The 14761-nt window shown below is 26.2% G+C and overlaps 1 protein-coding gene across 6 annotated transcripts in view; it reads left to right on the top strand.

Moving 5' to 3' along the window:
- LOC132949494 (tachykinin-like peptides receptor 86C) overlaps positions 1 to 14761 on the top strand; it is a 145355-nt gene that overhangs the window by 106387 nt on the left and 24207 nt on the right. For all 6 annotated transcript variants that reach the window (XM_061020416.1, XM_061020415.1, XM_061020418.1 and 3 more), the window contains one exon: positions 3872 to 4085. In XM_061020416.1, coding sequence (XP_060876399.1) covers positions 3872 to 4085 — 214 coding nt within the window. The remainder of the gene's footprint in view (positions 1 to 3871; positions 4086 to 14761) is intronic.

Here is a 14761-nt window from a genome sequence, read left to right as displayed (position 1 = left end):
GACGATAATATCGTAACTAATGACTAATGAGTTTCACGCAAAGCGTGACAATTATTATAGTTGACATATTTGAATATAATTCATCATTCACTCTGTAACGGGACCCTGTTTATTTCAGACGTTGACAAAGCTGGTATCTTTGGTGTTTAACTAATTAAAAATACGTAAAAATCATGCAAATATTAACACCAAACCTGAATATAATAATATAATTAGTTCATACCAAGATATATATTATTATTATTATTATCATATTAATGACTTCTGTAGAATATGAATTTATTATGATATCCTTTGTCTATGATCTCTTTGAATAACATATTACAATAGTGAATTAAACTTAAAAATTATCCAAAAATGTAGTGAAGAAAATTGGTTTTTTTTTTTTAACTCCTCTCGACCTCCCATTGTATAATATAATAATTATCATCAAATTTTCTTATTAAACGAATGTAGAAAATAAATGCATTTATACATAAGAAAAAAATTAGAATAATTGTATTTGTTGATTAACATATCGCATATTATATTAAATACTTTTCCATGTCATTTAATATGGTAATAACAACTGATACAAATAGAAAGTAAAGACTCCAATGTGATGCTTGAGTAAAATCCATTATTCCACAAGAAACAATTAAACAATGAACATAAAATATCTCAAATGAATTATTGTATTTACTATTTTATGCACATAATTTCTTACAATGAACATTAAACATTTAAACGGACAGCTGTAACGTATGCTACTAAGTATCCGGTTTGTTGATATTTGCGAGAATATATTATCCGGTCGTTACATATATAACCCAATACCAAATTCTAAAGTCGAAATTCTGTTGGAAATTATCCAAATGAAATGTTTCTCCTCCAACATACATACCTATTACAACTATTCAATATATTATTAACTCTTACCGTAGTATAACAATGTAATATGTATACTACCGTCTACCGTAGATTTTTATTATGTCAACTCACTAATAAATTGTTACGCAGCTTGTAACTAACCACATTAGTAACTGATTATCATCAGACTTTGTCACTCTCGTGTACAGAATATTTATACATCATGATCATAAGTACCTATATCTAATATGATTTTATGTTTTTAAACTACGCCCTTGTCCATACAACTAAATATAATGCGTGCTCTTCATACGTGTTACCGTGGAATTTAATAGAATATATTATTATTATGGGCTTGTCAATTTCTATGACAGCATCATAAAGCCATAACTCACTAAAGATAATTCGAAGAATACCGACCACGGTGGTAATTATTAAGGTACCATTGTTTACGGTGACATGTTTAAAAAAAATATACATTGATAAGCATAAATCTATGGGACGTGGGAAGTTGGAAACCCGGTTTAAGATAATAATTCATTGTCACCGGTGAAGATTTGACCCGTATAGTAACTTATAGATATTTCTAGAGAACCACGGATGTATATAATATATAAATACGTGCTAGAAACCAAAACAATGTTCTATAACCTATACTGATCAAAACACGAATAAATTAAAACTAAAATTAAACAATATATTAATAATAATATAGTTCCTAGTAATTTGTAGTATTATAATATGTAAATATAGGTAGTATGTTAAATTGTATTTTATTTTTAAATCAGCAGTTATTTCATAGATGCACATAAAACAATATTTTTCAGTTATGTTGTCACAAAATTAAATTTATGAATTTTCGTATATTGTTATGCTCAAATAAATTAAATTAACTCAGTGGCGTACGCAGGAGTTGGGGTTAACTGAAATCCCCCGCCTCCGTTGCCCGTATTATTATTACTTTAAAAAAAAAAAACATTTATCAAGTTTCAACTGTCGCCAACCAGTAAGCAAGAACGTAAATTCATATACGTCTTACCGGGTTAGCAATAGTCAACGTAAATAAAAAAAAAAAAGGTGGGTAAGTGGATGTCGATCTGCTGTACAGTAGGTTACAAGTGAGTTACTGTAATGGATGGTATTAAATTTTAATTCAATGATATAATATCATTGTACAAGAAAAACGATTCTGAGCGAAAACTGTCAGTCAGCCTATGATATTACCAAGTATATATTTTGATGATATTATTGTGAATAAAGTAATTTATATATAACCTATTAACGGAGCCTTGTTTTCAATTTTCAATCCTTAGCTATAAAAGTTGAACATTTTATAGATTTTTAACTACAACATAACTATTAAATTTTAAATTTGATAAATTTTGTCAAAATTTGAACTATAAATGCTTATAAAAAAAAATTATGCCTATGTATTTTTAATATTATTCAACTGCTATTGTAACAATATATCAGGAATCTTGCATTAAATTTTTACTTTTTTTTACCCAACAAATAAAATTTTATTGATATTTATAGAAAAAAAAAACTAAAAAAATTTAAAACTGACAATGCCTGTAAACAGCACAAAAAGAGTCAAAATATTTTCAAAAATGTATGGTGTATAGAAAATGCTAATATAAACATTCAGTCAAAATTTCATGTACCTACGGTCATTTGTTTTAGAGTTGCACCAAAAACCAAAATCGATTTTCTCAAAAACAGATTTTGCGTAAAAATTCCCGTTTTTCCTTAATTTTTCTTTTGTTTTTCACGTCACTTTTGAAAACTACTGGGAAATTTTTACTTTTGACCTCCCCAAAATACCAACTAAATTCACTTTCCTATCAGAAAAGTTACTGTTGAAGAAAATCCAAGCACTTTTACTGTCCTAAAAGGTGATGACAGACACAAAAAAAAATAAAAAAAACACACATCATTGTAAAATCAATACATTCATTACTTCGCTCAGAATCTAAAAGTGGGACAATGGGTATCGCTATGCTGTACAGTAGGTGTCGAGTGGGTCATAGTGTAATATTGTATTTGAATTCAACAATGTATTGTTTATAAAAATCGATTCTGATCATAACTGGTGTGGCAACCTAGGGTATTTTATATTATAACAACAATATTATAATAACATTGCTTTTAGAAATAACTAATAATATAGGTAGGTTGAATTCATTTTAGTAAAAACATTGTACTTGCAGAACAATTTTCATAAAATTATCAGTAGTTTTTTGATTCAAGTATGATACTATACTAACTAAGTATTCAATCCTCGACTACGCAAATTGAACATTTTAAACTACAAATTAATTGTGGTTACGTCAACATTTGAACTTTAAATGCTTATAAAAAATAATCGTGCCTATATACCTATTGTTAATATTATTAAATAGCTAAAATAAAAACAAATGAGGAGCATTAAATTATATTTTTAAGCTTTTTAACTGAACGAATAATTTTTTATCGGTTATTTTAGAAAAAAAAAATTAATCAAAGATAGTGCAATCTAACTAAAGTTACCAAACAATTTGTTTAATAATAATACAACTTTAACAAATTGTCTCTTATTTATTTTTGTTTATCCTTATTATTTTAAAAAATACTCTCATTTTTTCATTTGACCTCCCAAAATTATCAACTAAATCCAATTTTCTTCCAAAAACCTCTACCAATGGCCACAGCATTTATTCTACTAGAAAAGTTGAAAAGTTGAAGTTAAATTATTAGACTATACAAAATAAAAATAAAATTGTAATTAATTTTCAAGCCTCCACCCCCTGTTGCAAAATCTTGAGTTTACCATTGATTGAACTTAATTAAGACAATTATCACATTTATATAAATATGTTTTAGTATATTATTTCTAATTACTATTATTGCATTAACCTAGAAATCATTAAGCTATGTTATTATAATATAGACCAATTTTTATAATGTTTTTTTAAAACTTAGATCATTATGTTTACAGATAAATTTTATTTTTATGAAGAAAAAGTATAATTTATTTTTTCAGCTCACAGACGAATGCGAACTGTAACTAACTGTTACATGGTCAGTCTGAGTATCTCCGATTTGTTTATGGCTTCACTCAATTGTCTACCAAACTTTATTTATATGCTCAACTCTGATTGGGCTTTTGGTCTGGAACTTTGCATGGCATCTAATTTCATTGCCTACTGGACAGTCGCATCATCAGTCTTTACGTTGGTCGCAATCACCCTCAATAGGTAAGTTTATATACATCCAATTGTGTAGTTTAATTTCTAATCCTAATATGAGTAAATACGCCGTAAATGAAGTTTCATGGTCGCCGATCAATAGTCATCAACTAAAATAAATATCAATATGTTTTATGTTCATAAACATTGTACGTGATTATTACAATGTTATTAACACCACAAGGGGGTTAAATTAATTTTCACATAGGTACCTACTATTATTCTATTTAAATTCTAAAGATTTAATGATTGTTTGGATAACTATCACAGTAACACTATACAGGGCCATGCTTACTATAAATAAACTATAAAAGTTACACAAAACCATCGCATCGTATTTTTCACTGAAACGTCACACTACCGTCAACATTATACAGGCCGATGCGGTTGACGGGCGATACATTATGGTAGCGTGACGACAATCTCACTGTCGACAAATCAACAAACAGTCGTCGTCATATTATAAATTGTACTCCAACCAGAACACAAAGCGAAAAAATCGCCACAGACAGAAATGTTGATGATCGTTGGAAACGTATATTTTTGTTTCGTTATTTATAATAGTCCACTGCTGTATATACATATAGCATATCCCTCCGAGCGCTGTAAATTGCTCCGGAACGACAAAACCCCACAATAAATTATGAAATCACGCATCGTTGTTCGTCCTTGCCGTTCGAATAATAGGAAAAGGAATTTTTTCCATATTTCGTATATTATATATACACCGCCGTTGTTTTGCTTTTACTTGGTGAAAATAAAAGGCGATTTATCGCATAGGTGCGCAAGCCAATAGTGCCAGGGTCATCCGCACCAATAATATGTCAAAACATCGTAAATTGCACTAGAAACCGTCGTAATTTATAAACGACAATAAACCATCGTAGATCATAGTATTGTACCTATTACATTATTATACCTGCAAGTCGTGTATAATATCTTTCTATCCTCACTATTGTACGCCGAGGCATTAAACGCCAAATTAATATCGAGCACATTAATTAATATAATCTTAAAAACAAAATATACAATATTACAATGTAATAGCTCATTGCTATCCTCTGATTTTCTTTTACAAAAAATATAATTAATAACTATGATCATAATTTTGTGAACTTGTTGTTTTCGCATACATGTAAATTATTTTTTAATTTTGTAGTATAGCTTAAAATACATTAATATATCCGAAACCCTATTATATCATAGGATATACTTGGTTCTATAAAACTCAATTCATATAATTTACTTTAAAAGCGAAAAAAATATTACCAGCATCATTTATATTGTAACTGACAATAAGCTGATAAGTCGGTATGATAAATGTATTTATACGCAACAATAAAACTACACGAAGAGAAATTATTATGTTACGAATATTTTTTACAAAATAACCACTTTTAAATTATCAAACTAGGACTGAAAAAAAATACCCATACATGCGTATTACCTTATATTATATAAGAGATAAAAGAACACTAAATACCTGATACATTAGCGATCAAATGTATACATGACCTTTATTTTTCAAAATAATTATTAATGAATAAAGCATAATACTGTTATAAACCTAGCATTACCTTTGTCTTGCTAAAATACGGAATTAATGCATAAAATGTTAATGAACATGCATTAAAAAAATACGTTACTTGTTGGCTTATTAAAAAAATCTATATTTTAATCACACATCTAAAAAAACACGAAAACAAAAACAAATTATATCAATTAAAAACTGTATTAAACATTCAATTTTATTTTTATTTTATCATATTATCCAATGTCTCATCTAGGCCGTGGAGGGGTTACAAATATAAAGTTTGTATACACCAATAAATTAAAAAACATGTTGATGTATTCTAAAAAACTATATTAATTTTAAAACCAAATCGTATACCAATAATTAACTTTATTTAAAAAACAAATATTCAGTCTGTAGGTACCCTGGGGTACAACAAAAATATTTGTGGTAAATTAATATAAATATGAGCAGTGAACTGCATCTTGATGGCATAAACAGCCTATAAAGTTGTTTTATAGTATATTTTAATTGTTAGGCGGGCGCTGAATATACGTAGGTACATTTACTTAAATATCAATTGGTGTGTTAACTCAATAGTCAATATTATCAGTAAAAAAATTACTAATTACTAATTCAATAAAAACTTATATCATTGAATATTGATTTTAAACATAATAATATTTATAGTAGACCTACTTACAAGGCACAAGCCCACAAATTATCTAAATCCCGTAAAAAATGAATACGGTCGATATTGTTATATGGTTTGAACTCGTGTTCGTCTAACAGCTCATAGCACAATTATAATATTATAATCTCTATATGATCTCTATATGATCTATATATGATAAAAAAAACTAAAAAGGATAAGGTGACTGACAGAGTGATCTATCAACGCACAGCCCACTGGACGAATCAGGCTGAAATTTGGCATACATATAGCGTATACGCACATACTACACAGGCGTCCGCTAAGAAAGGATTTTTGGAAATTCAACCACTAAAGGGTAAAATAAGGGGTTGTATAGGAATAAAAAAGTGGCGATATCTGTCCAGTTAATTAATAAAAAATTCCACAGTTTTAACGCATTTGCTTAATTTTTCACTAAATGACAAAACTTTTGAACTTGAAACAACTGTTCTTCTAATGCTCTAAATGTGCTTGGAAATTGCTCATTTCATTCCGTGGCATACGTTTTATTTTGTACGCGATAAAATCATCGATATATTCGAATAAGAGTAGTTAACTTGGTGATTATTGATTGGGTAATGTATAAAGAGTTGCATAAAGTAGCTTTCTTGCTAGACACTTAAATCCGGTTTTTGATTTTATACTTTTTACATACAAAAAACTCCCAGATATGCGTCGGCAAAGAACACATTCAATCCGCCGTATGAATATTTCATATACATTATACATTGAAAAAAAAACAAATCTTTCCCCGTGTATGCCGGGGGGACAGCCTGTATTGTATGTATACACAAAAGACGGTTAATTATTATTGAATGATATTGGCTAACCGGATCACAAAACAACATGCATTTTTAAAGAATCAGGAATTTTAGGTTTCGTGACACATCGAACTACTGAAGTGTATTGAATACGTACATATATAATTTATTGTTGTTGAAGTTCACTTAGACATTTGTGAAATACGAATTTAATTAAATATAAGTGGGATTTTTTTTTGTGATATCCTTACAGTATAATATAAAATGCAAAACAATACCATTCGTAAATGGAAAGTATACCTTAGTCTCGGCGGATGCACGTAAAACTGTAAAAGAATATGAGAGGAAATAAATTAACTATTATTATAATAGATCAGTGAGATATGTATCATTTCGTGTGTAGATTATTTCTGCCAAAATTAAAACGTCACATTACACATTGATAATGAATAATGATTAAGCGTTAATACATTGCACTTACAGATGAATCAATGAATATTTCCAATAACATTTTCGCAAATACATTAATATAATAAAATAATATTAATTCATATAGAAATAAAATAATAATTTAAGTGACAATTATTTTTAAAACTTTTGGTTAAGGCTTTTAAGTATTGAAAACGATTCCTTAACTGGAAAAAAAATTATTTTTGGGTACGAGGAAAATTATACAATAGAAAAATGGTAGATAGGGCATGTCTACCACGACTCTATATATACAAATGTGATTCTGATCGAAAGCGGTTTGTCACCAAATATTACTAAGTAAATATTTTATGATATGATTCCTATTAAATTGATTTATTTTACAATTATTCATTGGTAATAGATTAAGTTGAATTAAATTTTGCCAAAAAAATTGCATTTTAAAATGTCATTGTGTGTATACAATAAAATAATTTACTTCATAAGTTTCAAGTACCCACAGGGAATAATATTTTTAAATTATAACAAAATAACTAAAATCGTTATTCATCGTTTAAAGAATCTAGGGTTATTCGTTTTTGAATCACAACAAAATAAGAAAATCGTTCGATGAGAATTCGTTCATTTACGCGGGAATTGTCCAATGTTAAACGCCCAGAAAAAATAAATTTGACTATATGCAGTAAAATTTTTTTTTTTGTTAAAAAATGTTTAGGAATCTTGCATTAAATTTTAATATCTTAAAAATAATAAAATATATTTTTTTACTTACACCCAAAATCTAAATAAATTTTTTCAAAAACTGGTTGTGCGTAAAAATGCCGTTTTTCTTTAATTATTTTATTTTATTTTTCATGACGCTTTTGAAAACTGTTGGAAAACTACTTTTGATTTGATCCCCTTGAATACACCAACTATATTCACTTTCCCACCAGAAAAGATAATGAAATTGAAAATTGAAGCTTTTTTCAACTACTTATCGTGAACATGGAAACAAAAAAAAAACATACATCGCTGTAAAATCAATACATTCATCTCTTCGCTCAGAATCTCAACTATGTTATATAGATAGTCTTAGTCTTCAGAATAAATATTAATTCAACCCACAAAAAACATTTATAATAGTTATCACTAAAATTATATGGAAAATATATTATATTTATTTGACACATAAATACATAATATAATATTAATTCAAATTAATTATACATTTGTATATAATTAATACATGTTTCTATTGTTTATCTATTATTTATTAATAATGTAGGAAAACCCGCACATAGGCAATAGCTAAAATTAAAATTAGAAAAATCTTAACTTAAGTATTATTTTTAATTTGTTTTTATATAATATTATTGTTGTTTACAAAATTGTATTGACATAAAACAAAAATAGCTTCAAGACGTCATGTCATGAATTAAACCCATTAAATTTTGGCAAAATAGATTATGCCACGTTAACGTGGCATATACAATCCAATATTATTTATTTAATATTATATAGAACTATACAATATATGACTTTTTATTTAAGGTTTTTATACATAAGTCGGTTGAAATGATTTAATAATATTAGTTGTATTAATGGGTACCTAGCTTAAAATATTAAAATTAATAATAACGATTTAACTTCATATTTTATTATTTTTAATGATGCCCGATGGCTGTAAACATTGGTCACTATATTTTATTTTCAATCAAATTGAATACCTATCTTCCGTTCCACTAATAATCATTTGAATTTATGTTCTATAATAATGGATTATTCTTTAAATTAATATTTATTATATTACGCAATACATTTTGAGCATTTTTATTCGTTTATATTGTTATTGAAAAACCATTAAATAGTTCCATCACCAATGTTCACAAATAACAGAACGAAAACCCTATTCAATATTGTTATTTAGAACCGAACAACCGATGTTTCATGAGTTTCAAATATTATTTATTTAATTATATTAAAACTGATGCAACTCTAGCAGATCTCTGCAACATTGGAATGTGACATTTTATTAACTTTTTTTTATAAGGAAAGAGGTAAAACTAATTAATAAAACTTGATGTTTTTAAATTTTTACTTTAAATTAATAAAATTCCAGACACAAAAAAAATGTAAGCTCGGACAAGTCTGAAATCAGCCATTAAAATTGTGTTTGAAAATGTTTAGTTCCCTTGACATCCTATTATACAATAATTAATTTATAATATGAGGTAATGAAAATGTTGTAACTTTAATTCTGTGTAGGTGTGTCCTGGAAACAAGTCGTAAAAGAATTTATATTGCTCATCATAATAATATAAGTTATAACTTATAATCAACAACACATGAATAACACATCATACTTTCTGAAACTATCCTACAGAATATGTCGTTTAAATAGTAACAAATGTGTATTTTAGCTATTTTATAAATAAATAAATAATATTATATCCATAGTCCATAGAATTCCATTTAGATTTAGCATATTATACAACTAACAAAATATATTTACATTAAAAATGATAAAAAAAAGTATATATAATTATTATTTGAATCCGATATTCCAATCGCCTTAATAAAAAAATGTGTTCAATAAAAAAATGTTGGTTACTTAAAACCATAGCATATCAATGTTATAACTAATAATTCGATATTACAAACTCCAGAGGATGATTAGTCAAAGTAAATCTTTAAATAAATCTTTGAGTGAGCAACAAATAACATTTATCATATTTAGCATATTATGCTTTAAGAGGACGCTACCCATGCATTTGCTGTCTCCGTCTTACACACGCACTTTCGGTTCACTAGTTTCAATAGTGTGTTGTTAGTTTTAATATTAAAGTGAAGTGACCTATTATTATACTTTTAGGTAAGAATATTATCTGTGCTTAAACGTTGGCGATTTTTCAATATTTTCATTTTCAAGTAAGATATGTGTATATAAAATATCAAAAATTAAAAATGCTCAAATCTCGCTCGAAAATTAAAATATCGAATAAAAGTGAACGCTTAAGCACAGATAATGTTATTATATAAAAATGTTATTATAGGTCAATTCACTCCAATATCCAAAATAATAGCATACTACTGAAATTAGTGAACGAAGATTTGGTATGTTGTGCGTGTGTAAGACGGAGATAACAAATGCATGGATAGGTAGCGTCTTCTCAAGTTTTTAGAGTATATCAGCGTACTATTTAATTTCTCTCTATTATCCACGTGCAACATACCAAATTTGTGTTAAGCCGGATCCAATATTGTGTTGTTGGCTTTAGTATTAGAATGAATTGACTAATAAACAATTTTAAAGTTCAGAATATTAACAGTTTTTGTAAGTTGGCTTTTTTATGATGTTTCAATTTGAATGCAAGTTATGAGTAAGTAAAATATTAATTAGTCACTGTAATGTATGTACTTAATTTGAATTAAATTATATTATAATATTATATCATTGTAAAGGTACGTGGGAAATACTTACTAATATAAATTAATATATTCGGTGAAAATTGCAAGTGTCTACGGTTATTCATTTTTAAATTACATCAAAATACCAAAAATCGATTAATGGAAATTCGTTAATTTACCGCTATAAAATATATCAAATATCGTAACAATTTTAAACTCAAAAACTTGTAAAAATTAATGTTACTCTCCAGTAAACTTTTATTTAAACTTTAAATGCATATAAAAAATATTCGTGCATATCTATCTTTAATATTTTACTGTTATTAAAGCATCTCATGAGGACTCTTTCATTACATTTTCAAGCTTTATTACTAAGTGAAAATATTGTTATTTACAATAATTTTAAAAAAATTTACAAAAAAAACTCTAAAAGAGTCAAAATATTTTAAAAATGTTACCATGTGGATAACGCTAGTATAAATATTAAGTGAAAATTTAAAGTGTCTACGGTTATTAGTTTTTGAGTTACACTAAAAAAATTAAATCAATTTCAATTGGATTTGAGTATAAATTACTATTTCTATTGTTTTACCCTATGCTTCCGAAAACTATTGGAAATTCTCAATTTTCACCTCTCGAATACACCAACTACATTCTCACCAACTCACATTTCTATCAGAAAGCTTATGTCGAAAATTGGAACATTTTTACCATCCCAAATGTCGGATAGAAAAAAAAATTTTTAATTAAAATAAATAATAATATACAAAACGAAGTGCAACGATAAATAGCAAAACAAATTTTTGACATTGTATATTATTTTATGCAAGTTTTCTGAGAATAAAATCGTTAACATTTTAAAACTTTCATAGATACCTATGATGTTTATGTTAGTAAAAATAAATATAATATTTGTTTGTATACAAATTGTATTTTTAAAAAAACTCTTTACACCTTCCCAAACTTAACGTTATTACAATAAATATTGTAAAGCTCGTAATTTAAAAATCACAACATTTAATAATAAAAATAAAAATGTAAAAATACAAACAATGACCTATGAAACCCATGCATCATAAAATATGTACACATAATATGTGAGTTTGTAATAATTGTAATAATTTCATATTATTTTTAAAAATATGAATCAACATAACATAAATGGGTATATCTTATTAAATTTGGATAAGAAAACCTAATCATTAGATTTATTCGGCAAATTATCGATTTAATAATATTGTATTCTTTATTTTTCCATTATTGCGTATAAGTGAAATATATTATGTAGATACCGATAATTTTTAAATATAATGCAATTATGTAGGTATAGGTACATAATAAAGAAATAAATCTGAGAAAATGATAACAAATAATGAGCCAAAAATATATTAAAATCTATAAATTGATATTATGCTTATAATAAACCTATAAATTCAAACTGTCAATTATATGACAAATTATATTTTATTATATAAACATATTATAGTGGTATAAGTGTATAACATTTAGAAGAAAAAAATGTAAAACGTTTTGATTTGAACAATGCAATATGTATTTAATAACAAGGAAGAATAAAATAAATTAAGTTCTTTTTTTGTTTTTAGAGCAGCATCAATGATATCAGAACAAGATAGAGTTACACAATACATTTATATTTATAATTTATTTAAAACAGAAAAAATTACCTAATAAATCAGTATTTTATTTTTTACATAACTGGAGAGCTCTTTGAAAATATATTTTTTTAAATTTAGTTTGATAAATAACATTTTCGTGCAACTGCCATAATATATTATTAGGTCCCACACAAATAATAAATAAATGGTAATTGCACAAAAATGTTATTTGTCCAGCATTATTTAAACGATATAGGTATTTTTAAAGAGCCATTCAGTTGTGTACAAACTATAATACTGATTTAGTGATTTAATATGTTATATTTTTGGAATATGCATATAATTTCAAATAAAATAAATACAATCGTTTATTTGTTTAACGTATGGTTAGTAAATAGATTAAAATGTCGTATCTTAAAATTGATATAGATATACAATAATATGAACTTATAGGTACTTTTTAATACGTAGTTTTTTATAAAAATCACATTAATTGTATAATATAAATAAAGCACATTTTTAAATATTAATATAAAATGATTAATGTTATACAACGTAGAATCCACATTATAATTGTACCTACCACGTATATATATTTTTAAATTATTTTCGATGTTCAAAAATTATAAAAGTATTACTAACAATAACATTATGTTTACCGTTAGTAATAGTATCTTAATAATGTACGGTTAAATATGATTTTCAACTGGCATCGTTATTGTTTATTTATTCTTGGACACACATAATATTATTATTATCTTTATGCGTCACTAATAAATAATAATTCTTAATATTGTTCTAGTATTCCGTGGCTTACAATCAGCGTACTCTTGTTATACACATTATGACATATTTCCCTTTCATGATCGATGTGTATCCAAAAAACTTGGGTACACAATTCACATTTTCCATTTCCATACTTTATCCGATTTATGTTTGCCACGACGTGTCCTTAAGTCACGTCATGACTAAACCATCTTCATCTGCATCATATTATAGCAATTCTGTTATAGTATGTTTTTTTTTTTTGACGAGGTCTCTAATACGCTTGAATATTTCAAATGATCCATATATACCACTACATTTTTATTTGGCTAATAACATGTTTTGAAGTTTGAACGTACATTTTATTATTATTATTATTATTGTTAAAAAAAAATACTATACATATTACATTTTATAGTAATACGGTGTTAGTGTAAAGAGAATTTGTTCGACAATAAGATTTTCGTGCGGTAAATGTCTCCAACAAACCTTAGAATACGTAATTCAATGGCTTTTTTTATTTCTACTGTGTAGATATAATATAATGTTATTGCGAACAAAGTTATTTTAGGATTAAAGTTACAGCTGAACATTTTAACAATATGCCATTACCTTGATTCACTATTGTTACCATACTGTATATATTATAACTATTGTTCACAATGATCATGTTATATTGCATACATGGCGATTAGCACATAAGATTGAAATTCCATATATAAATCTATTTAAATAGCTAATAAAAACGTCATATGGGCACATAAAATGAAATAAATAAAACATCTATTGGTTCTAAAATAAGTATTAGGTTTTTTTTTTGTTCAAATATTATTCAGCATGATATTTGTCATGATAATATTATCGTAGGTACCTACATTATAATATTATGTGTCCTATTATTTTAAAATTCGATTATAATATTATCTTACTTAAATTAAATATTAAAACTCGTGGAGGTAACTAAGAACTAAAAGATATTTTTAAAAATAATTTTTTTTTACTAATTAGTCATGTATAGTATTTCAATACTATTTCAATAACTTAATAACGACAACTTATAAATCCAAAGAGAAGTTCCATAAAATATATATTTTAATCCCCCTTGAGCCGGTCTACAATTCTGCCAATTTTTTTTTATTGTTTTCCGGATTTTATAGCATAAAGAAGATCATAAAAAATCAAGTGAGATAAAATGGGAAATATCAGACCGTCAGTGGCTTCTGGACTTATACTAGTATTAATATTTAAAGGAATATTATATTTACGATTTCATGAACATACATGGAAATCCCACAGTAGTATTTAAGATTAAACAATTGTCAGAATTGACACAAGTACTTTTCCAATATAGTTAGAAGTTCCAACTAAATGCATTATTTTAAAGAGTTAGTGGATTAAAATTTAAAAATGATTAAGTTTATACATAAAATAGTTATACTGTATTTATTTTATATTAATGGAATACTGGCGCAAATTATATTAGTTAATTTAATTAAAATATAAGTTTTTATTCTTGA

This window comes from Metopolophium dirhodum, chromosome 7 (assembly GCF_019925205.1).
Source record: "Metopolophium dirhodum isolate CAU chromosome 7, ASM1992520v1, whole genome shotgun sequence".
NCBI lineage: Eukaryota > Metazoa > Arthropoda > Insecta > Hemiptera > Aphididae > Metopolophium > Metopolophium dirhodum.
This window is presented reverse-complemented; position numbering and strand designations above follow the sequence as displayed.